This window comes from Desmodus rotundus, chromosome 1, assembly GCF_022682495.2.
Source record: "Desmodus rotundus isolate HL8 chromosome 1, HLdesRot8A.1, whole genome shotgun sequence".
Taxonomy (NCBI): Eukaryota; Metazoa; Chordata; class Mammalia; order Chiroptera; family Phyllostomidae; genus Desmodus; species Desmodus rotundus.
The window spans coordinates 7323853-7350063 of record NC_071387.1 but is presented as its reverse complement, the minus strand read 5'-3'; the positions used below and the strand labels follow the sequence as shown (position 1 = coordinate 7350063).

The following is a 26211-nucleotide window of genomic DNA, read 5'->3' as shown; positions in this document are numbered from 1 at the left end:
GTAATGATGGCGTTGGAGTCAACAGGGGAGATGTCAAAGGTGCTATTATGATGATGAAGATAACAAATGACTACATGGCTGGATGTGGTGGGCTGAGAACTCTGTACTTAGTGGGCTGCGGTTGAGTGAGCAGAGTCTCCTTTGCTTGTTAGGCTGTGGGAGGGGAGGCCTGGGTTCCTTGAGCGAGCCGCCTCTCCCCCAGGCTGTTCTTGCCTCGCTCGGAGGCCCTCCCTGGCTCTCCTTGGTCTCCTGCTGCTGGGCTGCCCTGGAGGATTGCGGTTTCCCTGCCTTGTCTGCTCTGTTTGCAGTGGGGTTGCCCGTGTCGGATCTCCTCTCCCTGGCTGCTTGGGAGGCAGAGACACTGCAGGGTGTGTTTGACATTACCTCCTTGCTGGGGACATCCTGTGGGCATGTGTGTGGTTTACTTGACACACTGCTGGCGAGAGGCAGAGCTTGTCCAGGCTGAAACGCGAGAGGCCCATGGGCCTGGAGCCCAGGGGCCCCGTATTGGAGCTTCGTAGCTCGCACGTCCCTGCGGACCCGATGACCATCTTGTCGAGCCCGCGGCCAGAGTCAACAGTGTGAGGTTGTTCCACACACGTATTTTTTAAAAAACGGATACTTATCAGCAAAGCAGACCATTCAAAAGAGTATCCCCCGATCCTTTAGGAGAGATATGTAAATGAATACACACTTCCCTACGATATTTATGAAAATGCAGATGCCAGGACCTCAAACCCAGGCCGAGATTCAGAATATCTGAGGAAGGGGCCCCACATCTGCGTGTTTAAGACCAATCTCGGGTTGTCCCTGTGCTTATTGACACAGGAGAACCGCAATGGTAGATGCTTTAGAAAAAAAGCCAAACAGTTGTATAATACACCAAACATAACATTTACCATTTTATCCATTTTTAACTGTGCGGAGCGGTGGCACTAAGTGCGTTCTTGTTGAACGAGTGATCTCCAGAACTTCTTCATCCTGAGAAACTGAAACTCTGTACCCTTTAAATAACTCTCGTTTCCTCCTCCCCCAGTCCCTGGCAACTACCATTCTCCTTTCTGTTTCTGTGAGTTTGGCTGGTCCTCTAGGTACCTCATATAAGTGGAATCATGCAGTAGTTGACCTGTCGTGACTGGTTTATTTCACTTAGCATGATGTCGTCAGGGTCACTCATATTGAAGTATGCGCTCGAGTTTCCTGGCTTTTTACGGCTGAATAATACTCCATTGTATGGACGTGCCACATTTTGCTGACCCATTCACTCATTTGTGGGTACCTGGGTTGCTTCCCCCTTCTGGCCATTGTGAATAATGCCACTGTGAATGTGGATGTACAAGTGTCTCCTCGAGACCCTGTTTTCAGTTCTTTCGGATATGTACCCAGTGTAATCTGCCAGATCATACAGAAACTTTATTTTAAATTTTTTGAGGAATTGCCGTACTGTTTTCCATGATGGCTGCGTTTTCATTTCCACCAACAGTGCACCAGGGTGCCGCCTTCTCCACATCCTTGCCAACACCTGTTTTTCGTTTTTGGATCGTAGCCATCCTCACGGGTATGAGTTGGTACCGCATCGTGGTCTTGGTCTGCATTTCCCTAATGACGTCCTTTCTTTCCTGTGCTGGTTGGCCATTCGTGTGCCATCTCTGGAGAAACGTTTAGTCAAGCCCTTTGCCCGTTTGTCATTTAATCATTTCAGTGCCTTTTGGGGTTGAGTAATAGGAGTTCTTAGCAGATCTGGATTTTAATCCCCTATACTGTCCAGATGCTGTCTGTCATTTGCAAATGTTTTCCCCCATTCCGTAGGTTGTCTTTTCCACTCTGTGGATTGTATCTTTTGAGGCAGGTTCTACAAGTTCTTTACACACATGATAACCCTGTAGAAAAAGTAGTAGTATCTCTCATTCCAGTGTTTTAGGGGTGGAGACTTAGGGCCAGTTTAGGCAACTTGCCTGAGGTCACACAGCTAGTAAGTGTCAGGGCTGGCATTCAAGCTTGGGTCCCTCTGACTCCAAAGCTTGCAGCATTTCAGTCCCTCTGCTTTACTTCCCCCCACCCACCCCGCTGAGCTGATGGCATAAGGAGGCCCCATCGGGGTCTGCAGCGAGTGGCATTGGATTGAGAAGCATTCAGTTACAGGAGAGGAACTGTGAACAGATGACTTGGGAATCTCTCCCTTCTGACCAGTGGGGCACCCCTCCCTGTAGACCTGCGTTGTTGCTCAGACCTTAGAAAGAGCAGAGAAGTGCACTCTTGTTTATTTGCTTGTTCGTTGAAACATTTCATAAGCTTGTTTCAGAGCCCATCTACCACTCACGCCTCTCCCCACCGTCTGTGTCGTCCGCGCTGCCATGGATGCTGTGTCTTCTGCCTGCGACCCCCTCACCGCTCTGCACCCTCCGTCTTTCCTGGAGGCCAGCTCCAGGCGCGGCTCCTCTCTCAGGCTCTCTTAGTCTCAGTGACTCACCAAGCAGAAGGAAGAATGCCCTCATCTGTAGTCCCTTTCTTTTGGGATATGTCCTCCAGCTGCTGAGCTCCACGAGTGGCAGCCATGTCCTTTTGGTGGCCGTGTCACCCTGCATGGTGGCATTACCCAGTGTCGGCCTCAGACCAGTTAAATCAGAACCCAGGGCTGGAGTGGGCAGTGTGGTTCTTACACACTCCTTAGGCGTGCTTCTGTGCAGCCAGCCTGGAGCGCTGCGGCCACCTTCCCCCCCCTGCAGAGGGCCATCCCCGGAGCGGTGCTGCTTGTCCTGCGTGGGGCTGAGTTATGCGCCCTCCTGAATCCAATGAAACATGGGCCATTTTGAGAGGATGATAGGAACTTCATGCATTCGTCCTTCCATCCATCTATCGACGGCTACTTGTCGAGTACCCCTGTGAGCAAGGCACTGGTGGGCATAACCCCTTCGGGCAACTTATGTTCTTCTAGGGGAGGCGTGTTCTGACCCGAAAGATAAGGCTGTGTGTGTACACGTGTGTGCTAAGACCGTGTCCTTAGACAACATCAGGATTCTCAGGGAAAAGCACCTACCTGCCTGGCTGGGCAGTTGGGGAAGTTTTGGGGAGAATGGAAGACAGGACCCAGATTTGGAAGCAGGGGTGGTGAGAGTCATAGGGAAGGAACTAGGTGAGCTGTGCTGCGGAGGGAGAGGAGACTGGGGGACTTACCCTGAGGCTGTCCCTCCTGGGTGATCGCCTTCAGGTTCTTTCCATTCCTTCGTTCATTCATTCGGTCAGGCATCAAACATCTAATGAGTCACGGCTGCCTCGTATTCCAAGTTTGCGCAGTGGCCCAGCTGTCTGAGCATCGCTGGAGCTTGTGAGAAACGCAGCTTCTCAGGCTCCATCCTAGACCCACTGAATTGTTCCCTGGGGGTGGGTTCAAGAATCTCTGTTTTAACTAGCTCTCCAGATGGCTCTTATTCCTGCCAGAACCCGGGAACTCCTGCTCCAGCGCGGCGGGTTTTCCGTCCTCATCGGTGCACACCCTCCCTCAGTGCCCAGCTCAGAGGCTCCCCGTAAATGCCTGTGGACTGACCGCTTTGTGCCAGGTCCTGTTAGGCTCTGGGAATGTGGGAGGTGCTTCAGGGGGAGGATGGCAAGGTCAGCGTGCTTGAGGTGTGAATGGGACGTGCAGGTGATGAGAGACACGAGATACACACCTGAGCCTCAGGAGGAAACTCCGGGCTGTGGAGGTGTTTTGGAAGTCATCAGCATACAGGTAGAAGGAATAGATGCCCAAATGTCTGAAAAGAAGCTCTTAACACCCATGTGAAAGTCAGAGGGGGGTGGTGATGGGGCGCGCCTGGCTCACCTGAAGCTGTGTGTTCTGATGATTCTGGCCCGGGAGCCCGTTTGTCCAGTGTTGAGATGACATTGGCTTTTTTTTTCTCTGCAGACACTGGGGCCATCAGGGCAAGGGTGTGACTCATCTGTGTCACTTAATATCCAGAAAGCATTGCTCTTGGGGCCTCCTGGGATGGTTTCATTTGTAGGGCATCTGCATTTTGTTGGGGTCGTCCTTCTTCCTTCTCTCCAGGGGCCAATATGGCACCAAGACCTGAAGGGGGTGGGTAGGGACGACCTCATTTACAGTAATTGTGGGCAAGTGGGTACAGGGCCCACAGTGCACTGGAGAACACTGCCACCCCTCCTCCCGACCCCACCAGCACCAGGAGCCCTGGTTTTGCAGAGTCAGGCTTGCAAGGGACAGGACTTTGGCCATTGCGGCGCTGTAGAACTTGACCCTGGATTTATTTTTGGAGAGTGAATTCCCGGATCTAGCTTTGCACCGTACTGGACTGCAGCCACCTGAACCCCAGGCCTGCCTCACGTGCTTTTTGGGAAATTTGGTAATCAAATGGTTACTATAAATGTAATCTTAGGTCAGATGGAGTGGATGCATTTGTACACCAGTTTCTTCTATTAGAAGCCACAAACCTTTACTGGGGAAAAGGAAATGCTCGCCATTGTTAGTCCCCGGGCTGGAAAATCCCTGGTGATCTAGGTGTGCTTGGAGAGATGCTTGCCTGCATTTCCCAGCATCTTAGCAGCCGCCCCAGTAGCCTGTGGCCCGTTGCCACCGGGCGCACTCCACAGCATTTGTCAGAGAGGTTTGGCTTCCGACTGCTCGCTAGATAAGTGGCCTGGGCCGAAGTGCAGGAGGCGCCAGGATGCTCTCCGATGCTATCCTGCGGTCCACAGTGACGCCGCAGCCTGCGCACTGTCCTCTGAGAGCCAGCTAGCCATTCGCCAGGGTGCTGCATGGACCCTGGGCTCAGCTCGCAGTCTCCCGAGGAGGTAGGTCTCTGCACCTCCGCTGCACGGAGGGGGCCCGGTTTGTGGGTTTGTGTGTGTTGCGGCGTGCACTGGCGAAGCCTGGCTGCGGGCTCCCTCCCTTGGGGATGGGGCAGTGTCCTTCTGTCCCCGGCTTAAGTCCTGTTGCCAATAGTCATGGGGCAACAGAGAGGGGTGTGGACTCCTGCAGACCACCGCCACCCCTGGGAAACAGGCAGGGCTGTCAGCCACAGCAGCAGCATTTCCTGGGGCACAGCCATTTTAAGCCGAGACCCTGCTCTTGGGCCGTTTCCCACAGAGTGAAATATCATCCACTGCTTCTTCCCAGTCCTGCACACTGGGAGCTGTGGGCAGACACTTTATGTCTTCTGTGCCTTTGACTTTGGATTTCAAACGAGCTGATCGCAATGTTGCTCTTCTGTGGGGATTTAATTAACCCACTGTTTTTGCTGTTTCAATTACAGTAGCCCAATTTAACAGGCCCCTCCCGCAATACTTTGAAATTACTCTGCTGAAAAGTTGTGCGAGAGTCATGCCTTCGGCCCTGGTGAGCAGTGCTGGCTGCTGTGGCTTCTGAGCCGGCAGGGAGGCCGAGTTGAGCTGGGGTTCCTGCTGTGCCTCCTTTGAAGGCAGCACCCCCTGCCCCCTGCAGTTGTTGCCCCCCCACTCCATCTTTAAACTCCTCAGCCCGCACCTCACCCCCGCTGAAGGGGCCTCGGTGAGGAGAGGTCTGAGCTGTGTTAGTTGGGTTTTGATTTCAGTAAAGGAGTTGATAAAATGAGATAAACCCCAGGCTCACAGGGCTGGGGAAATTAAACAGAGATGATATCAAAGTTCCCCTGAGTTTTCAACTCTGATACAGTAGCTTAGTTTTCTCCCAGACTGGGGCCAGGAGGCACGCCTTTGATTCTGAAACAATGCTCAGCATCAGTTAAGCCCGGCACTGCTGACTTTTAGGGATTAAGCAAACTGTTGTAGTAATTCTTTGATCAGCTACAAGGGAGCAGTGTGCTGTCTGTATGAAGGGGCTTTATAGTTAAAGTTCATTTCTCTGTGAACCGGCTCTGACAGTGTTGGTGCCTTGCTGCAGTGCCTGAGCCGCCCGCCACCGCCCCCCCCCCCCGGCCCCCCCGCCCCACCCCAGGCACTGTTTGCGGCATTGCAGGCAGAGGCAGGAAGTGGTTTTCTTCCACCCAGTGTTGTTGCATAGTATCCATCCAGCATGACATAGGAAAAATCCTCCTGGCTTGGAGAACACACCTTACCCCACACTGCACTCACATGCGTGCACCCACGCCCTCCCACCTTGCAGAGAAACCCTCCTGGGGAGGGCACAGAAACAGAGCCAGGCTCTGCAGCCCCCAGACCTGCAAATGATCTAGCAGAGGTTGCCCAGCACCAGGGTTAGAGATTAGGATGGGGATTGGGACCAGATGACCTCCGAGGTTCCATTAAGAGAACCAGCTCAAGGTCACTGTGCTCTCCCCACACCCAAGAGCAGACGGACTCCCGGTGCTGCCACCACCTTCGTTCCTTACCTGGCACTTGCTGAGAGCCCACTTAGTTTGAGTTGGCTCCATCCTATAGTTCTGAGTAATTTCAGCATCCGTTATCTTGTCATCTAAAATACTGGGTCAACTTTTGGTTTTCACTATAGACGCGCAGCGACAGTGAGCACGGTGGAAGTTTTGCAAATTGCTCCCTCCCCTAGCTGGCCCTGCGACTTGCAGTCGGTAATGGAGCCCCTGTGTGCTGTCGATGGGCTCGCTCGCACCATGCATCAACCTATTCCCTCCTGCGCAGTGCTCCGATCTCCCTCATTAGGCCTAAATTTACCTCCGTCCTACACAAACATGGCCTTAGCTCATTTTTATTGTTGTAAATTATTTATGAGGGAAATGTTGAATCTTGAAACTGAGGTGTGAGGGAAATTAATCCCATGTTACTTTTATCTTTCTGTACTTTTCTTCCCCTTGCTGAACTTACTGGGCTACGACGACAGAAAGAAGCGCCGTGACATTTTGAATAGAATTAGTGTTGAAACTGCTTTCTCAATCCGATATCGGATCGGGTGTTGGCCTCTCTCTGCACAGTGTCGCGGAAAGCAGACCAGACTGGGAAAGGGGGGCCAGAGGTCCTCTTTGTCTGCCAGCTGCACGGTGTCTGAGAACTCCAGGCCTCAGGTTTTTTGTGTTTTTTTCCCCTCTAACACAGAGATAATACAACCCCGCCACCTCCCAGGTTTAGAGTGAGTGTTGATTGAGATAGAGCTTAAGGAAGCTTTTTTTTTTTTAATCTTAGAGGACATTTTTTTCCATTGCTTTTTAGAGAAAGAGGAAGGAAGAGAGAGAAAGAGAGAGAGAGAGCAACATCGATGTTAGAAAGAAACACCAATTAGTTGCCTTCTCTTATGTACATTGACCAGGGATCAAACCTGCCACCTGGGTATGCGCCCTGACCGAGAATCGAACCCGTGACCTTTCTGTCTACAGGACGACGCTCCCAACAACTGGGCCATACCAGCCAGGGCCTGCGAAAGCTTTCTGAGACTTGTAAAGCTCCGCACCCGTGCAGCAGAGGTGTGTTAGTGTATCTGTGCACAGTTAGGGTTTTGAGAGAGGTGGATGCTGGTGAGGAGCTGCTGAGGGTGAAGCCAGGAGTTGTGCAAGTAGGCCCTGGAATTTCATGTTTCCGACCAGCATCGCCTCTTGCCAGACAGGTTAATGTCGGTTTTAAACACCCTGCCCCTGCTCTCCTCCCCTCCCCGGCAGATTTGCTCTGCAGGCCAGCGTTAATGGCCTCTTCTCCCCCTCACAGAGGCCTGGCCTGTGACCCTGGGCAGCTGAGTACTCGGAGGCAGTGCCATCCCGCCTGGCTCGAGGCTCCACACAGCCCAGGAAACGTGGAGTGCTAGTTAATAAATGGCCTTTTGTTAGGAAGGTCAATTGAACTGACGGTAGAGACGCTGTTAAAAGTAATTTGCAGTCAGAAAATATGTAATTCAGGGCAAGCTGCTTTGAGTGATTGCCTCTGCCATGGATATCTTGGGCGTTTCTCATTAAAAGCTTCCTTTGCTGGTGGTGGTGGTGCTCCCTCCACTGCTGCGCTGGCCTCAGCCCCGTGCAGCAGCGAGGAGTCATTTGTCTGTATTTCACAAAGGCTGCCTTGATCCCCAGGGTACGGCAACTGGGGGGGAAAGGAAAGAAGAAGGCATGCGAGATGCTCTGTGTACCGCTCTGCTCAGAGCGTCCTCCATCCTGCAGGCTAGGCTGCGACGCGACTGAGAGCGGGCACAGGCCGCCGGTCCTTTGTCTGCCTGGGCTGGAGGCAGCCTGCAGCCATCTTGGAACCTGCAGCTGGGCTGCCTCTCTGGTGCATTCTGGGAGCAGCATCCTTGCTTTCGGAGCAAATTTCTCCTACTGCACTTGAGAGCATGCTTCGGAGCGAAAGAGAGCCTTTGTCATCGGTGCCTCGTGGAGGATATTGTAACCCAAGGACGTGAATCTATCAGCAAATAAAATATGTCTTATTTATTTCCATGCTTACCTCCCCCTCCCTCTCTCTTAGATAGTAGAGGCAGTGCTATCTTAATAAAAATAATAAAAAAAAAACTTACCTCGCATGTTCTTTATTAAATTCACAGCATGATATTTCAGCACAGGCAGAATTCATACATTCTGTTAATGAGTTGTTAATTGCAAAGCATTTTGGTAACCAACAGCAGGTACCAATATTTTGCAAACTGCAGCATTGTTATTGTTTTGTTACCAATAGGGTTTTCCATGCGAAGATACTTTTTAGATCAGTGTGTGCTTTGGATTGGGCGGGTGCTGCTATTTAATTCTAAACCTCCTTTATTGGGGGCGTGCGTGGGTGTCCACTCATTAAATGTTTTCTTTATGCCTACTGTGTGCAAGAAGCCCTAACCCCTGTGCTTTAATGCAGATAAACCCCAGCTGGTAAATGAAATTTGAAAACAGAAGACGATGCAGTGATGCAGCGTGGTTTCCTGGGCTCTACCCTGGGCTTCCAGAAGCTTATTTTCAGTAGAACTAAGTAAAGCAATACTTAGTTTGGCTTTTGTCATAAGCAGGTGCTGAGAGTGCGGCCGCTGTCAGGCTAAGGAGCACCTGGGTTGGAGGCTTGGCTCCATTGCATTAAGTCTGCTCCGGAGCCTTCTGTGGGGTCCGGGGAAGGCCGATTACACCTTCTGTGGGGTGACTTGCATAGAGCATTTTGCTTGTTCCTATTTAGGAGGCACAGTCATTTTTAATAGCCTCTGCCTTTTCTGATTCTGGGCTGAGAACCGAGAATATTCCTCCTGCCTGCCTGGTTAGGCAGGGTGTTCGGTTTGCTGTAGAAGCAGTAACCAGCCTTGAGAGTTCTGGCAGACCTACCGCCAGTGGAATTTAATTGCTGCAGAAGGAGGTGGAATTTAACTTGCTCTTTTCCAAGGCTTGTCCTTTTACGAGTACTAAAAGTCATTTACATAAGGTGTTACCTTTATTTGCTTTCTGGTGCACTGCCACTCGCACTGCCCAGACCCGGTGCTCTCTATATACTGCTTGTCTCCTCTGGTCACATCAGGAGGCAGTGAGCTGCAGAATAATAATTCCATTTCCCTCCCATTTTCCCAAAGTGCCCAGCAAGAATTATGGTCATTGTTAGTGTTCAGCTTTGAGTAAATGCCCACGGCCTGTGGGATTAAACACACGTAGGCGCCTGCCCGTCCTCTCTGGAGGGGCACCTGCCACGTTTCTGGTCAGTTATACCAGACCTGTGTGCCCCAGACCCCGCCAGCCTCATGTGCTTTTTGTAGGGGGCCTACTGTGTGCCTCCAGGCCCTTCCTTCACGTGACTCTTAGTTCTCACAGCAACTCTGCGACTGTCAGTGCCGTGGTCCCTGTTTGCTCAAAGCCCTGGAGCCTGGGCTGAGCTCCGTTCCCTCGCCTCCACGCCCAGAAGACACTCTCCCCTGCATTTGTTCACAAAGCTCTGCCTACTGAGCAGTCCACCCTGGGTTGTGGTGGAGACCAAGGGTTTGGAAGTCTGCCCCTCCATAAGGAGATAGTGTAAGGGACAGAAAGGCGAGGTGGGTCTGATTTATCCTCAGAGAATCCTCTGGTATCTGTTCAGAAGTTGGGCAGCTGGATGGGAGATCCGAGAATGGTTTGCTTTTGGTTTTGAGTTAAAATGACCTACTCAGGGAAGGGACAAGCCCTCAGTAGCTGTGTTAGCTCAGCTTCAAAGCTGACTCCAGACGAGTAGGGGCCAGGCATGCTTTGAATTCTTGGTCTGAGGAACGAGCCGGGTGAGGTCAGGGCTCCTTTCGCCAGTTCAGGCAGGTGGAGCCGAGCTCAGGGCATTCGCCGAGAGTCTGGTCCTATCTGTTTGAGACTTTGCATTGTTCATGTTAAACGCTCAGTTTGAATTTTGTGCTTTCTTTTTCCTTTTCGGAACCAGGACCCATCCACCATGCCTGAAGTCAAAGACCTTTCGGAAGCCTTGCCAGAGACGTCAATGGACCCCATCACGGGAGTGGGGGTGGTGGCTTCTCGGAACCGAGCCCCGACAGGCTATGACGTAGTAAGTCAGGGTGCTGCTTTGTACCTTTTGTTCCCGGGTTCCCCAGAAATTTACCTCCTGTGCCCCAGGCCCTCCGAACCTCGCGTGTAAGATGTGTTCCTTCCCTCTGGGAATGGAAGCAGGGAGGGAGAAGCCCCAGTTGGGCAGGCCCTGGGAGTGTCCTGGGCTGGGAGTCAGGAGACCTGAGCCTATCCAGGCTGTGCCCAGATCCCAGTCGCTTGACCTCTGTGATGCTCATTGTCACCTTTTGCAGAATTCAGGGGTTGGGCTAGTTGGTTTCCAGTCACTTCTAGTTGTGACATTTCGTGAAAAGGATTCAAGAGGCTGGAAGACCCTGGCGTTTGTCATCGGTTGCCCCCCGTGTACAAGTGTCCGAATGTGTTGCCCTGCAATCGCACAGCTCCCCGTGGCTCGCAAAGCCGACTCCCACCCAGGAGCTCACAGAGCTCTCACGGCCAGCGTGGGGGGTGGGCAAGCGGCTTTGTTTCCACTTTGCTGACGTGGAGAACCCACGCTCTGGGAAGTGAAGTGGCAGAGCCCCTGCCTCTCCTTGGGGGTGGTGAGTCAGGACCACACCCCCTCCCAAGTCCCTGCTGGGACTGACCACACCACCACTGCTTAGCAGAGACCTCGCCTTGCTTTTCAGCAGACGCCTGTGGTGTTAGGTGGTACCCGTGGCTGGGACTGGTTTTGTTGTTTCAGTAGATAAATTCCCATTTGGCTGGAGCTTTAAAAAAATGCAGAGGAACATTCGGAGGGTCTAGTACAGCGTTCAGAGATTCTGAAGTGGTCCTATTTTCACTTTCCTCGTTTTGTTTACGGCCGCAGTTTGTTCTTGTTCCTTGCAAGTGTGTGTGTACCGAGAACACGTTGAGAGTAAAAGAATGAGAGCCTTCGTGGCCAGCACTGAGGACCCGCTGCAGTGATTAGATTAGTGTTTGATGTCCCAGGCATGGCGGGGGCGGGGGGACAAGGCCTGGTCCAGGGGGACCCCCGAGGCAGTGCTTCTCAGCCTGGGCACGTTTGGGGGCGGATGATCAGATACTTCTGTGCTGTGGGGTTGCTCTGTGCTCGCAGGCTGCCTAGCAGCATCCCTGGCGTCTACCTCCTAGATGCCAATGGCACCAAGCCCCCAAGACAGACCACCAAAAACTGTCCAGAAATTGCCAACTGTCCCCAGGCCGAGGACGGGTGTGAGTGGGCAAAATCAGCCCCATTGGGAAAAGTGCCACATGTCTCAGGCCCGCCCAGCACTGGGTCCTGCGTGAGGAGGGGGAGGCCTGTTCAAATGCTCCCCATCACTTTCCTAACTGTTTGAAAGCTTATAAACATTTTAAGAGTGAAAGAATGCGGGAATCTTTTTTGACAAAGGTTTGAGTCTTACCTGCTGCCTGACTTCAAAGTACTGCTTGAATGTATAACTTGCTGTAAAATAGAATCGTTAGGTATGGCTTTGTGCCATAAAACTCTTGGGGAAGCTAATAAAAGTGTTGCGATTGGAGAGGCCAAAGTGTCTTTTGATGAATTGGACAGGAAACGGCACTGCCTGTGCATGGGGCGGCCAGGCGCTCGCTTTGAGGACCGGCCCCTAGGCCGGGGGGTGGGGGGGGGTGAGCCTGGAGGGGGTGCCCTGTGGGGGCCCGTACCAGGGCCTGGGTCTCACGCCTTCGTGCTGTGCTGCTCCTCGGTCGATCTGTGTCTCTCACTTCTGCCTGTACCTTTGGGGTCATCTCGAACGCTTGGCCAGTGGGCGGCAGACGGCCTTCGACAGTCTGGTTTTCCGGAAGTCTCGGCAGGCCTGACAGGAGCAGAATCTATCCCTATCATTTTCTCCTCACATCTCGCTCAGGGCAGAAGAGCACAGTGTCAAACGCGTAAAATTAATAAGCACATCTCATGATTGCGCTGGGCCGTGCATTATAGCGAAAGGTGAGCAGGGCAAGAGGCTGCAGGGGTCAGCCTGGCAATTACCCAGCCTTTGTGCCGGGCTGGAGCGTGGCCGAGCTCCCTTCGGAAGCCCTTCCAGGGAGAGCGCTGGGGACATCTCGTCGTATTGACCGCTGGACTCTTCTAGATAAGCGTCTGGTTCCCCAGAGGTCTGACCCTGAGTTGGGGCGGGGAGCGGGGGGAGAAGAGCTCCCCGTTCCCTTTATCTGGAGTTTCGTGTGAAGTCATCTTCACACTGAAATGTAAGGTGTCTTACGGTGGCTGGGCGGGAGGTGCTCAGGCAGAGCTGCTGTGGCCAAGGACGCCCTGCTGCGGATTGCGGTGAGACCCCTCTCTGTCACATCTGCTGTGGGAGGGACCTGTCCCTGTGTGCAGCCACAGTAAGCACTGTGAGCCCTGTGAGGCAGGCACCAGGTGGCCGGCCAACCCTAGCCAGCGCGGCAGTTTCCAAATGAGCAAAGGCCCCATTGCTGCTGAAAGTAAAAGATGCCAAACGTTTGTTTGCAAAAATGTAATTTTGCAGCTTCTCTGTAGGTCAGGGACAGCGTCTTAGGCTCGAGGCTGAGGGTTATTGGCGAAACAACTCCTCCATTTATTGTCCCGACGTCTGCAGTCCTCTCTGAAATGGCCTCCCCTTCTGCTCCGTGGCCAGGCTGTCAGGCCTCGGAGTGGCTGGCGGCGAAGCTCCCTGCCGCCAGGGTGGGTGGGTCTCGAGTGTCCTGGTAACGCCACAGTACCTGGTACAATGACTGTCGCAGATGCCTGGTGGTTGCCCAAGGTCATACGTGTTCTTCCGCCACGTGTGGAGGGTCAGTTTCCGGTGACTCGTAATGCCACAGCAGCAGTTCGCTCTAAAACTCCTCCGCACAGAATGAACCTGTGATTCCGGTGTCACGCCGGGAAGCTGCAGCGTCCAAGGGCATCACGGTGGACTTCACCGAGGACCATTGTGGGTGCACTCCTTTGTCTTTCCAGTGAAGTACGTCCTACCTTTAACAGTTCCTTTGCCTTTCTAAAATTTCTTCTGTCCCTTCACAGCTCTGAGACCAGCGCCACAATTCTGTATTTGTGAGGTGACTCTCTTTCCAGACAGGGAGTTTTCTTCTTTGATAATGCGCTTTTTGGGAATATACCCATGCATCCTAATATACTTTTGGGGGGGAAGAACAAAACAAAAAGTCAACAATACAGAGAAAGAATGATCACGCACTGCAGAGTGGTGTAATTTAAAATTTTTAACATATCCAACCTACGTTCGAGCACCTATCACACCCCAGCTGGACGCCGGGGCGGCAGTGGCGAGTGAAGGCGCACCAGCCCTGCCCGTGAGACGCTCGCAGTCTAGAAGGGGACAAGGGCAATGGAATGGGTCCCAAATAAATGTAACATAAACCTGTGATGCGTCCCTCGAAGGGAGGTCCTAACAGACCATTTTTTCTTTCACACCTGGCTTTGCAGATCTGTCCTTTTCCCTTGCTGAACCCCAGATTACGACAGCCTGAGCCCCCTCCAGCTTACTTCCAGACACGGCTCCCTTCTGTACCTGGAGACCGCCCAGGTGTCTGTCCTCCAGCTTCCCTGAGCCTTTCCTGGGCACCGCCTCACGTGGGCTCAGGCTTTTCCAGCTGCACTGTTTTCACTGGTGACATCTATAAGGTCACCCTTGGCCGGGCACAGCACCCCTGCTCACCTGGCCTGAGAGGGGACAGACACTGCTTTCCCTTCTTCCGTGACCTTTCGTGGTTTCCCTACAATAGCTGAGACCAGAGTTACTTTTAATGAGGCTTTGCTGGAGCTTTGAGGATGATGGGCATGAGGGAGTAAAACCGGAGAGCTTTGATGCCTGCTGCTGAGGCCCAGGCTGGCCCCTGATCCCCGCCTTGCCCAGCCTCTGCCACGCTATTGGCTGCCCTCATCCCTCTACCCCAGAGCCGAGTTCAGAACTGCAGCCCAGAGAGTCCTGGCCTCCAGTGGACTAGGAGACTTTTTCTCCTTCCTCATGCCAGTGTAAGAGTCCTCCGTTCCCTTGCTGAGACACCCCACCCCACACATCAGAGTCTTTCTGACAGATCATCCCTAGGTCAGTGACTGTTCCCAGACATCCAGGTGGGGGATTCTCGAGCTTTCCATATTTTTCCATACTCCCAAGGTTCCTATACTCCTCTTGTTTTGGTAAAGTTCTACTCACCCTTCAAAACCCAGTTCAGATAGCTTCATAGCCCACTTTTCCTGACATTACTCATTCATTCATTCGTGCATTTGTGACACAAATATTTATTGACTACCTACTTTTGTGCAAGGCACTGAGAGTCCCAGTGTTCTGGAAGGTCGGGCCCCATGAGGTGAAAGGTGAGAGATGCAGATGGACAGGAGGACGGGGCCAGGCCACAGTCGAGCCCTGCGAGCCACCCGAAGGAGTCTGTTCGTTACTAGGAGGGCGGTGGGAGTCACCAAAGGACATGAAGGGGAAGCGGTTCTGCGGCTCCTGCTTTCCAGAGTTTGCTCGTCGCGTGCAGCACGGGCAGTAATCAGAGGGTGCAGGCACCGCGGCAAGTGCGTGAGTTTGGGGGCTCTGCCAGAGTAGGGCGAGAGGGCAGTGGCCTAGCCCCTTAGCAGGGGACGTGGAGAGGAGTGGCCGGATCTGAGGGGCCGAACTCACTCTTTCACAGAGAAAAATAGATTCAGTGTTGGGGGATGGGTGCAGAGGTGAGGGAAGGGAAGGACCAGCATGACACCAGTGTGTCTTGCTGGGAAGCTGGGTGGGTATGGGTGCTGTCAGTCAAGACAGGAACAGAGGCCACCAGGGTGTTGGGGGTGGAAGAGGGCAGTTGGGCCAGGTTTGGACTCGCCGAGGTCGAGGCGTTTATGAGACGTCTAGGTGGAGATGTTGAGGAGCCCTAGCTCAGTGGTCTGGGGAGAGGTGTGGGCATCGTCCTTGCATAGCAGAGACCAGGCAACACTGACTTGGTCCAGGGAGAGGGTGTGGAACCGGCAGAGACGAGGTGCCACGTCTGACTCCAGGTCCGAGTGCCCTTGAGTGTCACTGATGAGGGGTGGGCGTGAAGAAGGCGCTCAGAAGTGACCAGGGCCAAGTATCCAGAGGGGCAGGTGGAAAATTACTAAGAAACTGAAGGGAAAATATTATTTCTGGAAGAAGAGATGGTCCTTTGTATTCAAAGTTGCCTAAAGGGCAAGTGAAATGAGACCAAAAGGTGGAGGTGGCTGTGAACCTGGCAGGCTCAGAAGCAAGATTGGAGTGGACTTGAAGAGTCCAGTAGAAATGGGAGGCAGTGCGGGCGGCCTTTGAAGGATGGAGGCGCGAGGCAAGTGGCACCTAGAGGATGACATGGGGTCACAGACCCCTGTTCCTTTGTTTAAAGGTGGAAAGTGATGAGCACATTTAGTTGCTCATGGGAAGGAACCAGGGGCAGGGTGAGGGGGGCCTGGCAATATAGGAGAGAGCGGCTGTCTGATGAAGCACAGCCCCTGAGGGGGGCAGACGACTCAGCATCCGAGCCTGCAGAGAGAAGCCAGGGAGTCGTGTTTGTTTAGTTCCCATCCTTCCGCTCGATGCGCCGCTGGGAAGCCAGCTCTGCTCACCGCCTCGGACCCCTGACCAAGCCCCCCGGGCAGCACATGGGCCAGTCATCCCGGAAGTCTCCACTGGCATTTCTTCCTTTCTTCTCTCTTTCACCCTCCATCTCTCTTTCTCTCAATACTTGTTTATTTCTGAAACTGGTTAGGCAAGAAGACATTTCTTAAAGACTGCTGGAGCTGTATACGTTATATAGGCCCTAAATATATTTGGGAGTTTCTAAATAATTGGAAGTTTCCAGTGCTTGAACTGTTACATGGGAGGGCTTTGGGGGTGCTAGAGGAGATCGGCCCCCTCTGGACCCGTGGGCTGGGTCCAGAGGACATAGAGACAGATACCTTTAAAATCCCAAACCTGGAAGTGAGGCCCTGTATTTTACTCACCGAGACAGTAAAAGAAACAAATCTTCTAAATGCAGATTCAAGCAAGCTGGTATTTTTCAGTAGTGATCAAGGTATTTTAAAGATCACATGAAAAGCATATAAAGATGGAAACGACATCTTATTTTCAAAAAATAGGGTAGATAGCAAGTGGGAAATGGGGGACATATTCATATGTCCAATCTGATCACAGCTGCCACTTGGATGTCCAGAAAGCTGATGCTGGGGAAGGGGGTGAGCAGGGCAGGAAGACCACCCTTCTTCCTCACGGCCAGAGAGGACACAGGCAGCTGCCCCTCCTGAAGCTCTGCCGTCCAGGGCCGACTCCCAGTTCAGAAATAACTGCGGACTAAATCCGGCCTCACACAGTGGTTTATTTTCAGAACCAGAGCTTGTTTTGATAAAAGGTACCAGGTGCTCTTCCCTTTAGTTTTGTGAGGAAACACATTAAGCTGAGATTTACTGAAAACACAGAAAGCGGTTTTAGGACCAGCCTTTGTGTAAGTCTTGTGTCTTCCCCTCCCGGCCCATTCCGCTGTGCCCTGCAGAGCCCCGGCTCGGGGAGTGGAGCGTGCCAGGGCGGATGCACGTGACTGCCTGTGCTTAGCACAGTGCCTGGCATCCAGGAGGCAGGCGAGGAGCAAACACTGGCTGTCGTTAGGGCTGTTCCATCAGAAATGGTGGCAAAAGTTGCCTCCTTCTTGGCTTTTCTCCTCTACCAGCCAGGAATCCTGGTTTTGCCCCATAGACAGCAGTAAGGACTTAATCCACAGTTGGTTTATTTGGAAAGTGGAGAGGACCCTTGGGGAACAATGCCGTGTTCCAGTATTTCCTCCTGTTCCCTGCAACTTCCTGTTCATTATTGGGAAAAGCTGCTTGCAATGAAACCTCGATTAGTTGGATTAATGGAAAAGAGGGGCCTGCTTTCATTTTACTTTCATTTCTTTTCAGATAAATTTTCTATTTGGAGATCATTGTAGAATTCACATGGAGTTTTAGGAAGTAATGTGGAGAGATCTTGTTTACTTTTTTACCCATTCCCCCCCCCCCCCCCCCCCCGATGTAACAACTTGCAAACTCTAGTACAAGATTGCAGCCTGGACATGGACGTGCACATGGCGAAGATACAGAACATTTCTGTTTTTAAATGTCCCCGGGATTTTGTTTTTACTCAGGTATGGTGAGGCCGGCAGATCAGGACACAAGTTCTTTGGGAAGAGAGTTTGTTGTCATGGATCCCTGGAGGAGGGGCACAGCTCTCCACTCAGGGCCACGGGGGCGAGGGGAAGGCAGAGGCAGCAGCCCGCACTGTGGCCTCTGCAGGAAAGGAAGGGCAAGGCAGGTGAAGCCAACTGTCTGGTTGAAATCATTTCAGTGGGCTCTGGGCTACGCAGATGGTCTCTAGTGGTCAGATACCCGGCCCTGGGCTGATTTCGGAAAGCGGGAGAGTGTCCTGGACGGAAGGAGCCCGATGCAAGGAGGCGGGTGGAGATAGGCACTCAGGATTGATTGGTTTATATTCAAAAGTGCTCACAGGTAAATTTTTTATTGTCTGTAGGGATTAGCTAACTCTTTTTTAACCACTAACAACGAGTAATTTGTTCTCCATTTCTATAATTTTGTCATTTCAGAAATGTTATAGACATGGAATCATACATACAGCATGTAGCCTTTTGGGATTGGTTTTTTTTTTTCCAAAAACTCAGCATTATTCTCTGGAGAGTCATCTGGAGAATCTGTTGTGCGCATCAATAGTTTTCCCCTTTTCATTGCCGTGCAGTGTTCATCAATTAGCCTGTACCATGATTTGCTTAACCATTTACCCGCTGACGGGCATCTCGGTGGTTTTATTTGGTGCTACCGTGAATAAGGCTCTATAAGTGCTCGCGGACAGGTTTGCATTGACCTGAGTCTTCATTCCTCTGGGATGAATGTCCAGGAGTAATTGCTGGTCATGTGGCAGCCGCATATTTGGCTCTTTAATGAGAATGCTCAACTGCTTTCCTGTGCGGCTCTAAACTTTTATGTTTCCACCAGTAATGTATGAACGATCCAGCTTCTCCGCATCCTTTCCAGCATTTGTTACTGTCAGTGTTTTCTGTTAGCCACGCCAATGGGTATGCAGTGAGAACTCATTTGGTTTTAATTTGTGTTCCTCAAGTGGGTGATGATGTTGAGCATCTCTTCATGTGCTTATTTGCCATCTCTGTATCTTCGATAAAATGTCACTTCATGTCATACTCATTTTCTAATTGAATTGTTTGGTTTTGTACTATCGAGCTTTAAGAGTTTTTTTTAATATATTTTGGTATGAGTGTTTTGTTGATTTTGTGATTTGCAAATATTTTTTTTCTCTAGTCTGTACTTTTTATCTTAACAGGGCCCTTTTCAGAGCCAATGTTTAAAGTTTTCATGAAGTCCAAGTATCAATGTTTCCATTTATCAATCATGTTTTTGGGGTCGAATCCAAGCCTAGTCCTAGATCCTGAAGACTCTCCTGTTTTTTTTTTTCTACAAGTTTGATGGTCTTGCATTTAACATTTAAGGCTGGTACATTTTGATTTAATTTTACATGAGGTGTGGATTTAGGTCAGAGTTCTTTTTTCACCCCTTGGATGAACAGCTGCTTGGTACCATTCATTGAAAACATAGTCTTTCCTTCTGACTTGCTTCCGAACCCTTATAAGAAATTAATTGGGCATATTTGGGTGGATCTCTCCTCAGCTCCATTCTGTGTGTCTAGCCTTTTGCCAATACCACACAGTATTGATTACTGGGGCTTCACAGTAAGTCTTGAAATTGGGTAGGATGATACCTCCCACTTTTTAAAAATTATTTTAGCTATTCAGGCTCATTTATCTTTCCATATAAACTTTAGAGTAATCTCATCTATATCTATAAAAGTTGTTGCTGGAATTTAGATGATAATTCATATTTAAAAGGGTTCTAGACCCAATTCTGACATAGGGGTGGCGCCCCCACGAACACGTTGCAGGTGTCTGACAGGTCAGCAATTCTGACACTGTCTCCCTGGGGACAGCATCAGAGTCCACAGACCAAGGGCTCAGCCCCATAAAACTCCCAACACCTCACTTCAGACGACAGTTGCAAGACCAGCTTGTCACCTGTGCTTCTGATTGGCCGTAGATCAGGAATTCCAATGACCCCCTTCTGAGGTTCGATTAATTTGAGTGGCCCATAGGACTCACTGAAACCTTTTACTTACTCGGTCACCGATTTATTATACAAGAATATAACTCTGAGACAGCCAGCTGGAAGAGATGCATAGGGCAAGGTGTGTGGAAAGCACCAGAGCTGCCAGGCCATCTGTCCCAGCATGCCACTGTCCCCTAAATCTCCACGCGTTCCCCACCCTGGACGCTCTCCGAACTCTTACCACTTTGGGGCTTTTGCGTGGCTCCATTACATAGGCATGGTTGATTAAAGTATCAGTCACTGGTGATTGGTTTAAATACCAGTCCTCTTCCCTCCCTGGAACTCAAGGAAAGGGTTGGACTAAAAGTTCCAAATTTCTGTGCAGAATTATTTGTAGCATTCCCTCCTTATTCTTTTGACGTCTGCGTAGTCTCCAATATTCTCTGTTTCTGATACTGGTCATTGGTGTCTTCTCTCTCTCTTTCTTGGTCAATCTTTCTAGAAGTTTGTCAGTTTTATTAACCATTTCAAAACAACCAGCTCTTTGTTTTGTTGATTCTTTTGTATTTTTCTGTTTTCAATTTCATTGATTTCTGCTTTTATCTTTGTTATTTACTTCCTTCTACTGGTTTTGGGTTCATTTTGCTCCATTTCTGGGTTATTGAGGTAGGAGTTTAGATTATTTATTTCAGATTTTCCCTGATTTCTAATGTATACTTGTAGTGCTGTAAATTTCTCTGTCGGCACTGCCTTAGCTATTCCCAACAAGTTTCCATATGCTTTATTTTCATTTTTGCTCTGTTCCGTGGATTTTTAATTTTTCTTTACACTTCTCTGACCTGTGGGTTGTTTAGAATTGTGTTGTTTAGGTTCTGAGCATTTAGACATTTTCCAGCAATCTCTTTGTCATTGTTTTCTAGTTTGATTGTGATTGCAGAACACACTCTGTACGGTTTCAGTCTTTAAAAATGTGTTGAGGTTTGTCTTATGGTCCATGAAACGGTCTATTTTGGCGTATTTTCCACGGTCACTTGAAAAGACTGTGCCCTCAGCTGTTATTGAGTGAGATTTTGTAAAAATACAGACTAGATCCCCTTGGTAGATAGAGTCACTGTGCTCTTTTGTGTCCTTGCTGATTTTCTGTATCGTTATTCTATCAGTTTTATAGAGCAGTGACGTTTCCAACAGTAATTTTGGTATTATCTTTCGTTCCTTTCGTTTTACCCATTTTTGCTTCCCATGGATTTCAGCACCGTTGTCTGGACCATGCAGACTTAGGATGGCTGTGTCTTTTTGGCCTATTGACCATTTTATCACTATTTACTGTCCCTTTCTGTCTTGTGATTGTCTTGGCTCTGAAGTCAGTGTAGCTACTCCTGCTTCCTTTTTAGATTAATGTTTTCATGGTATACCTTTTGCCATGCTTTTCCTTTCGACCTGCTTATACCATTCTCCTGGAAATAAGTTTCTTGTAGACAGCATGTAGTTAGATCACATGGTTAAACCTGCAACTCTCTCTCTTCTGACTGATATATTTAGATCTCTTATATTTAATGTAATTATTGATATGTTGGGACTTAAACCTGCCATTTTATTTATTTTCTGTTTATTCTGTGCTGTCTTCATTGTTTTATTTTTCAGTATCCTTTTCCTGGCCCTCCTGTGGGTCACCTAAACATTTGTTAGAATTTCACTGTGGCTTGTCGAAGCGTTCTTGGAGTGTAATTCTTGGTGTAGCATGTTCAGTGGTTGTTTCAGGTATTACATCGTGTGTGAGCGAGCACGCACGTGTGTATCTGGTGACCTCACTTCACCAGTTAGACTGAAGTGTGGAACCCTCACCCTTGGGCCCCTTTCCCCTCCCTCACTCATAATATAATTTTCTTAAATATTTCCATATCGGTGTTACAATGTCTGCTTCTACCATAAAACATAATTTAGAAAAATTCAAAAGGAGAAGTCGGTTTACTCATATTTTTATATAACATGTTTTTTTCTTCCTTCCTGATGTTTCACAGTTCCTTTTTTTTTTTTAATCATTTCTTTTCTATTTAGAGAACTTCTTAACAGTTCTTTTAGAGTATGTCTGCTGGTGACAAATTCTCCTAGTTTTCCTCTGTCTGAGAATGTCTTTATTTCCTGTTCATTTCTGAAGGATATTTCACTGAATATAGGACTCTGGGTTGACAGTTCTTTTAGCACTTGAAAAATGTTGTGTTATTTCCTTCTGGCCGCTGTGATTTCTAACGAGAAATCTGCCATCGTTCGAATTGTTGTTCCCTATAAGTAAAGTGTTGTTCCACTCTCAATTCTTCACAAATTTTTCTTTGTCCCGTTTTTTCCAGGAGTTTGATTATGATGTGTCCTGGTGAGGGTTTATTTGGATTTATCAAGTTTGAGGTTTGCTTACCTTCCTCACTTTGTAGATTTATGTCTGTTGTTAAATTTAGGAACTTTTTAGCCATTATTTCTTCAGGTACCTTTCAGCCTCACCCTGTTCCTCCTCTCCTGGAAGTCTGATGAAAGGCGTCTCAGGTCTTTTGTTACAGCCCACAGTTCCCCGAGGCTCTATTCATTTTTTGTTCAGTCTATTTTCTCTCTGTGGTTCACATTAGGTCATTTCTATTCCATCTCCCAGTTCACTGATTCTTTCTTCTCTCTTTTCCATTCTGCTGCCGAGTCCATCCATTAAGTTTATTTCAGTTACTGTAGTTTTCATTTCTAAAATTTCAGTTTGGTTCTTCTTTATATTTTCTGTTTCTTTGCTGAGACTTTCTTTTGTTTCAAGCATGTTCGTAGTTGCTCAGTGAAGCATTTTCATGATGGCTGCTTTAAAGTCCCCCCCTGCCCCCCGATAATTCTAACCTTTCTGTCATCCTGATTTTGCCTCTGTAGATTGCCGCCTTATTATTCAGTCTGAGACTGTTCTGTTTCTTGGTGCTTTTCCTTGATGAGTGGGTTTTGATTGAAACCTGGAAATTGTGGGTACATATTGTATTACGAGACTCTGGGTCTTATTTAAACCTTTTATTTTAGTCGGCTCTTATGACATTGCTCTGGCAGGAAAAGGAGGGCGCCATCTCTTTACTGCCAGGCAGGAGTAGGAATTCAGTTTCCCACTTAGCTTCTGTTGACACCCAAGGAGATGGGGCTCTGTGTTCCTGCTGGGTGGTGATGGGAGTTCTGACTCCCAGCTCCGTAGCGAGAATGCCTCTTTCCAGCTCCCCTCGTGGACCCTACTGACGTTACCGGGTAGGGGAGGTGGCCTTGTTGGAGAGCGTGATGAAAGTCCCGACTCTCCCAAGGTCTCTCCATTATCACTCCCCCGGAGAGAGGGAGGGGCAGAGGCAGGGAAGCCTCATAACTGCCTGGTGGGGGTGAGTGGCCTGGCTATGCCGTTGGCCTTCCCTGACACCATCTTTTCAGAAGTGTTGGGATGCCTTGTTACAGCCTTGTGAGGATGGACACCTAGCCCCCCTACTCTGGTTATACTGGCATAGTGGGGGTGGGGCCACAATGTTTTTATGGTGTTTGGTTGGCATGAACTGTTATTGGCTAAATGATCTGCTATTGTCTAGAGAAAGCAACCTTTTGTTAGGGCTTTTTGGGGGGGTCTGTGTCTGCTGCTGTTTCTGGGTTGCTGACTTCTTTAGCTCCAGGTCTGGGATATGTGGTGAGAGAGGAAACCAGAGAGCTCACCACATTGTTGTTCTTTGGGTCCTGAGGTCTCCAGCTGCCTGCCTTCTTCTCTTACCTTTCAGAGTCCACTTACGTTTCTTTCATATACTGTCCAGGACTTTTTGTTGTTTTCAGTGGAAAGACTAGGAAAAAGTGTATCTTATTCCATATTCCTAGAAGGGGAAGCCCTGGCTTGCTTTAATTTTATGTTAACTCAGGGTTAACAAGAGAATCCGTTTATCTTTAAGCCTGTCAGAAATCTTTCCTAAATATTTGTGTTTCAGCCTTATCTATATAGGGAAGAAATATGCTACTGCATGCTTGTAAAATACTTGCCAGTTACTCCTTAATTTCTACACGGCTCATGCTTCAGGCCACCTTTTTCAATTTTTGTGGTCCACGTTTAAGTAAGTATTCAGAGATTGTTTGCATGAGAGATGGTGTGTATGGGGAAGAGGGGTGTGGCTAGAGCTGAGAATTGTGGGGGGGTGAGCTGTATTATCGAGAGATCAGGGTCACTGCAGGGGACAAAGAGCCTGCGAGAGACCTCCAGGTAAGGGACAAGAGACTAGAAGGAAGAATCTGTTCTGGTTCCTAAAGTAGTCAGACCTCCAGAGGATCTGGTAATCAGTTCCATTCATTAATTAGTTGGTTATTGTGAAGTAGTGTTTTGTTTTAGTAACATAGCTATTGTTAAAAGTTTGGTCTATACCCCTCCAGTCCCTTTTCTGTAATTTTGCAAATACCTTTATATATATGCATAGAGAGAGGCTGTATGGTTTAGTGATCAAAAGCAGAACCCTCTTACCTCAGTTCATATCTTGGCTCTGCCACTTACGAGCTGTGTGACCTTGGTTGAGGTACTTTACCCCTTAGTAGAGTGTCAGTTTCCTTGTCTCTGAAGTGGGGATTATTCACAGAACTGTCCTCCTAGAATGGTGGAGAGGGTTAAATGAACTCATGTTCACAAAGTGCTTCAAACAGTTTAACTGGCAATACCTTGAGCTATGTAGCTATTATTGTATCACTTCTGTTATTATTAATGCATGTGCTCTACATGATGTTCCGTCTTTCCTCTTTTCCTGAACAGTGTATGTAGGAAATCTTTCCGTATCGACCTCCTTCTTTTTAATGGCTCTTTTTCCTCTGTAACTTGTTAGCCACTGCCCCACTATTGGAAATTTAATTTTTTCTTTGGTTTTTGAAAAGCGGTGCTGTGATAAGTATTCCCGCACATACATCTCTGGGTGTGTGCTCCTGGTACATTTTAGTAGTTACCACCACTAGCTTTTCAAAAATGCTTTACCAGTTTATATATGCCCCCCAGTAGATGGTATACAGAAGTTTCTATTTACCCTCATTCTTACCGCCACTCTGTACATCTGTCTTCTTATTTTTATTTTTCCAAAGTAGGAGCACATTGTGTGAATTTGCAGTTCTGTTATCGGTAATGTTTTCATGTTTATTGGCCATTTGTATTTTTTCTATTAATTTTCTGTTTTCAAAGTTGACTCACTTGGTTGGCTTTTTCTTACTGATTTGTAGGGTTCCCTTTGTTCTGTTCATTCTTTGACTGTCGTATACATTATAGGTATTTTTCTCTCAGTCTGTCATTGTCTTTCCACTTTGTTTATAGTATCAAAGTTTGTTGATTATTGTTCATCTTATGAAGTTTTGATTTAGTCACATCTGTCAATTTCATCTTGGTCTTAAAAGATACATGGAGATGTCAGAACCACCAGCTGAAAATTGTATGAGAAGTAGTATATTTACATAGTCTCACAGTCTCTCTCACAAAATACCTGTCAGTTGCAAAGAGTAAAAGTGGGGAATCAAACACATACCACCTTAAGCAAGTTACTGGTTAACATTACCAGTAATGAGACAAATGGACATCATGTGCCTCTTGATCTGTGTGGAGAATATAGCATATAAATAAATGTGCGAATATATATATATATTCCATAGAGGGAGAAAGGAAGAGAGAGAAAGGAAATGTGGTAAAATGTTAACATTTTAGAGACTCTGGGTAAAGAGTAGAGCACAGGAATTTTTTATGTTATTTTTGTAGCTTACCCCTAAATCTTACATTATTCCCAAATAACACGTTATAGCCTTTCATTTATTTAAGTCCTCCTCAGTTTTTCTCATCAGTCTTTTTCAGTTTTCAGCGTGTAAGTCATGCAGATATTTGGCCAAATTTATTCTTAAGCATTTCATATTTTTGGTGCTATTTGTAAGTTGTATTCAGTTTTCCTTTCAGCTGCGCACTCTGTATGCCTTTTGATTCATTTCTCTCGCCCTGCGGCACTGACCAGAACCCCCAGAACACGGGTGAACTGGGGAGAGCAGACAGCTTTGCCTTCTTCCAGATCCCAGGGGAGACACCCTCAGTGTCTCACCACTTAAACGTAGTGTTGGCTGTAGCTTTTTTTGTTTCTTTGTGGATAGTACTTAACAAGCTTAGGAAGTATGCTTCCACAGAGTTTTCATCATACATGGGTACTGAATTTTGTCAAATGCCTTACCTGTATATCTTCTGTGATAATCATATCACTTTCCCCTTGTCGTCTTTTAATATGATGAAATACACCGATTGACCTTCGATGTTGAACCGAACTTGGGTTTCTGGGACAAACCCCGCATGCACACACTACATTGCCTTTTCATTTATTGTTACATTCGATTTGCTAAGGTTTGCTAAGACATTTTATGTTCATGACAAATATTGATTGACTTGTGGTTTTCTTACAACATCTTTGTCTGGTTTTGGAATTAGGTTAGTGTTGGTCTCATATAAGGAGTTGGGAAGGGTTCCTTCCTCATTTGTTTTCTGGACTACTTCATGTAGAATTGGAATTATATTTCTTTAAATGTTTGTAAAGTTTGCTAGTGAAGCTGTCTGGGCCTGGATCTAGGTAGGTTTTTAACCACAGTTCAAGTTTTTACATAGATACAGTGCTATTCAAATGAGATATTTTTGAATGAGCTTTGGTAATTTCTGTCTGTCAAGGAATTTTTCAATTTAAGTTTCCCAGCGCCTGGGCATACAGTTGTTCACAGTAT

The 26211-nt window shown here is 48.5% G+C and overlaps 1 protein-coding gene across 3 annotated transcripts in view; it reads left to right on the top strand.

Annotated features, from left to right (window-relative positions):
- The window catches only part of MVB12B (multivesicular body subunit 12B), a 152447-nt gene that overhangs the window by 2890 nt on the left and 123346 nt on the right, over window positions 1–26211 (top strand). For 2 of the 3 annotated variants that reach the window (XM_053920626.2, XM_053920631.2), the window contains exon 2: window positions 10267–10389. In XM_053920626.2, coding sequence (XP_053776601.1) covers window positions 10267–10389 — 123 coding nt within the window. Of the gene's footprint in view, window positions 1–4415; window positions 4807–10266; window positions 10390–26211 lie in introns of those variants that run through there. The other variant, XM_053920634.2, reaches the window with a different exon arrangement.